The sequence below is a fragment of the Austrofundulus limnaeus genome, unplaced genomic scaffold (assembly GCF_001266775.1).
Source record: "Austrofundulus limnaeus strain Quisiro unplaced genomic scaffold, Austrofundulus_limnaeus-1.0 Scaffold1120, whole genome shotgun sequence".
Classification (NCBI taxonomy): Eukaryota; Metazoa; Chordata; class Actinopteri; order Cyprinodontiformes; family Rivulidae; genus Austrofundulus; species Austrofundulus limnaeus.
Window position 1 is genome coordinate 5,477 of NW_013953522.1, and position 4,233 is coordinate 9,709.

Genomic DNA, 4,233 nt, shown 5'->3' on the forward strand with positions numbered 1-4,233 from the left:
GTTCTGAAGGCAAAAGGGGGTCCAACCCATTACTAGCGTGGTGTACCTAATAAAGTGGCCGGTGAGTGTATACACACTTGTTTTTCTTAAAGCTACTGAAAAAAATTAGCCTTTCATTTGTGCAAAAGTAAATGTATTTTTGGTACTGCATCTTTGCTGTAAAAGGAAAAGTGCATGTTGTTCAACTGTAGCCTTTTATTATACCAAAGCACTTTATTTTTGTTCCTGCTTATTTTATAGCTGTGATCCAGACAGGATTTTTTGAAAAGGCACTTTCCTTAAAATGTAAAAGGCAGCATTATTTTTTTAAATAATGATTCACTTTTATTTTTGTTATTTAAGCAATATGTAACACTGCTTTTATGCAACGGTTGAAAAAATTACTTTTAAGCTGTTATGTTCAAAATTTATTAAATGTGAAAAAGACACTTTGTATTTGTCATTCTGTCTCGCAAAGCAGACTGGAGTAGATCATGCAGATTCTATAGACTGAAGCAGAAATTTTTATAAATCAAATTGTTTTGAATTTAAAACCATTTTGAAATCGAATCGTGGCTCCCAAAATCTGAATCGAATCAAATCCTGACGCAGTAAAAGATTCCCACCCTTTAGTGCATAATAAGATAAATGTTTAGAGAAAACTTGCTAACTTACCTTGCGCTCCTGCACCATCTTGATTACCTGATTTAGAGAGAAAGACATGAAAATACTCATTAAAATACTCACTAGACCGTGAAAATACAAATTTCATTCCACCACATGTGACGCAAATGACAATAAAGTCTCCTTGAATCCTTGAAAATTGGTTTTGTTTGTCTGGTTTATTTGTGAGAATTCAGATTATGGTTGTTGAGATAAAAAATAAAATTGAACAAAAACACATTTCCTAGTTACCCTGAGAGAATTTGATATGTCACAGCTAGAAATGAGTTTAAGACGAAGAAAATAATACAAGTAATAATTGTAAACAAACTGTAAATTGCAGGAAAAAAAATTGTTTGTTGGAAAAGGAGCTTTGCTGCTTTTGTAGGGTGTGGCAGGATATGCAGAAAGTATGAGGTCATTGTTTTATTATTTACAGCTCAAACACAGAGCCATATTAATGACATGCTGACTTTTTTGGCCACAGCGCTGAAATCATTTAGGACAGAAACTAAAACCACAACTGCTTTATTATTGAAGTGAAACTGATCTTTTATTGACACAATTCTCTTGATGCATGTGTGTATTCTGTGTATAAAAACTTTAAACATTACTATGATTTTAAAGGGATCTCTGATTAGTTGTAACATTAGACTATTTGATAAACATTTATTTTAACTGTAAAATAAAGACTGTAAAAAAACTTTAGCCTGTTCAGTTTAGTAATTTTTAAAAAATATATTTTAACACGGACGGAGCCATTTTATTTACAAGCAAAGCATTCTGGGTAAATGATGACGTGGATAGGTCCTCGGTGAGAGCGAGCTATCGAGCTATATCCACCCTGAAGGTTAATCTTGGACAATATCTGATGATCGACTCTTTTAAATGAAACCAGAGAGCGTTGACAGAGAGGAGAAGGTAGAAATGACTCAGCCTGGAACTGAAAATATGGATGGAGGACAACAGAGCTGCTTCATGGAAGAAGAGCTTAGCCTGCTAGCTTTGCGCTAGCGCCGACGCTATATTGCCTTATATGTATTAGCTCGGTGCTAGTGCGACAAACAAGCTAAACTGAGGTCCTCCATCCATATTTTCAGTTGCAGACTGAGTCATTTCTACCTTCTCCTCTCTGTCATGTGGATGGAGGACCTCAGTGATGAGAGGAGAATGTGTAGAAACGAGACGTGTTTATTAAAGACTCCAGAGCTTAATGTGGGAAATAGGATTGTGACGTGTCTCTGTGTCATTTTGCCTGTCTAATTATCTGATGTCTTCTCCTTTCAGCCGATTGGATGGAAAGGTGACTTAAAGGAAATGAGCTACACCTGTCAGTTGAGCAAGCAGCCTGAGGGGAGATGTTGGTTTCTTGTGAGTTCTGCACTCCTTTTATCCCTGTAGACTCTTGGTTGTGTGGTCTGGGAGTTAACAGCCTTTTTTTTTCCAGTTTATGGTTGTAGGGTGAGACCCTGGACCAGAAAGCAAGGGGAAGCAGTCTGGATCCGACGGTCAACTGCTGGCTGGTTCAGGTTTCTTCCCTCCTTTTGTTTGTTTTGGACGGGGCTCACAGTTTCTCTTTTTTGTTTAATCTTATTAAAGTGTTGTTCATTTAACGCAATTGTGTCCGGACCTTTATATGTTGTGCGTCATGGGTACCCTAGACCCCAGGACTGTAACAAAGGTAATAATGTAAAAATCAATGTTCGAGTCAAATGTTTCCCAAAACACATGGAGTGCTATAATTTACAAGAATGATGGAATGACATGATTATTAATGAGTAAAAGATAAATTTTAAAGCATACTTATAAAACATGTTATTATAATGTAGGTTTTATAGACTATTGACATCTGAAAGTAGCTTTTAGAAAATGACAGTCTTTGTAATTATTTATTTTTGAGTGATGATGATAAATGGTTCCATGTGTGCTAATAGTGTTTGGAAGTAAGTTTTGTTCTAACTCAGTCATTTTGTTTGTATTTGCAAGTATTTCCTGTTTACCTTTCGAGGTGGAAATATTTCGATCCACCAGTTTGCCAAACGCAGAATTCCGCAGAGCTTTAATTATGGGATTGTCTTTAAACACAGGTGCTGTGAAATAAAAGCAAAACAGTTACAAATGTCAATTTGTTTATAACAGATAGGGACCTTCTGTTTATAAAATTGTAGTAAAACTATGCGTTGTTCAAAACGGTATGTCCGAATAAACAGGAATCCAACTGGATTTCTTCTTTGTAACTTTATTTTCAATCTTCTGACTCCAATCAGGTTCACAGTACAGCACACAGGCCTCAGTGTAAGACCTTGGGCTGAAAACAAAACAAAAAGCACAGGAGCCTTGCTCTAAAGCAGAGACTCTGCAACACTGACAACTTCTTGTTTCAGTCACGTGGTTTTGAAGGCGGACTGATCTCCGCTGGAGGGCAGGGGGTAAAATGTCTATGGAGGAAACTACTGTAGAGAGTTTAAATTGTATGGATTTAGATCCTATTTCAAGATATATAACAACAATTTGTTCACAAATATGTCAGCCATGACTCGTATGATGAAGATGAATGAGTTTTCAACAGAACCTAAAGATTTGCTGAGGCTGTCGGTACCACACACGTCTACATCACCAAGTGCCAAATAATAACCAGCAAAGGTTTATCTGATGAATAATTCCACACGATTCTGCCCAACCCTATAACAACATATGATAACACTGATTATCACACAAAGATGAAAAATGTAGAAAGCTCACAGAACGACAACGTAAAAAGTGGATTTTAAACTGTCTGCGGTCAGGAGGAGGAGCAGAATGTCAGTGTCTGCAGCATCACTTCATTCAGAGGTATGTTAGCTGCTAACTTGTTTTAGAGGTTATGTTTATAATGATATTTTATTTTGTAGTGAATATTAAGTTACTGGTAGTTTAATGTGGACCTCATCTGGACTTTAGGCTGCCCTAGTCCTGTGTCGTTAGGTGCTGGATGTGTGTTGACGTTAGCGGCTACTGTTAGCATGATCGTAACATATAAAACAATTTCAGAACAAACACTCACCCTGGTAACAAACAAACAATAATCATCGTGGAGCTGTTTGGTACCGAGGTTGTGGATCCACCTGCTGAATAAAAAGTTCTACACCTCCCGTTGTTTACGTGCTTTCATCAGCTGTTCAGTGTAGTTAGCATCCAGTTAGTGCCACACTGTCTGCCCCGGCAGACCGGTAACGGGACCGTAGAGTCCGCTCGGTGCTCGATCTTCTTCTCTTCCCTCTTATAATCAAAATAGTGAATCAGCTACTTCCTCATCAAAGTCCTCACTCTGTCTCCGACTGGTTTTCCTCCATCTCTGCCTTTCAGCTCCTCTTCTCTCTCAAAGGTTCTAACTGCGGCTCGGTCCACCTGTCCGCAGCTGGAGCTCTACGTTAATCGCCTTGTTTTTTTGCATCAATGACACTAAAAATAACTAACTATTCTATGAAATATAGTTATAAAAATATAATAAATTTAATAAATTTTGGATATCTCATTGCTGACTTCCGATCTCGCTGTCTCTCCATCGCAGCCGAACTTTATTCAACTTCTGCCTCTTTTTATTTTATCCTC

General features: G+C 37.5%; 1 protein-coding gene across 1 annotated transcript in view; it reads right to left on the reverse strand.

Annotated features, from left to right (window-relative positions):
• si:ch211-132g1.3 (uncharacterized) overlaps positions 1-4,233 on the reverse strand; it is a gene marked incomplete at its 3' end in the record, with an annotated part of 19,164 nt that overhangs the window by 4,072 nt on the left and 10,859 nt on the right. The window contains 2 exon segments of the mRNA XM_014030811.1: positions 655-681; positions 2,643-2,732. Of these exon segments, the coding sequence (XP_013886265.1) occupies positions 655-681; positions 2,643-2,732 (117 nt within the window).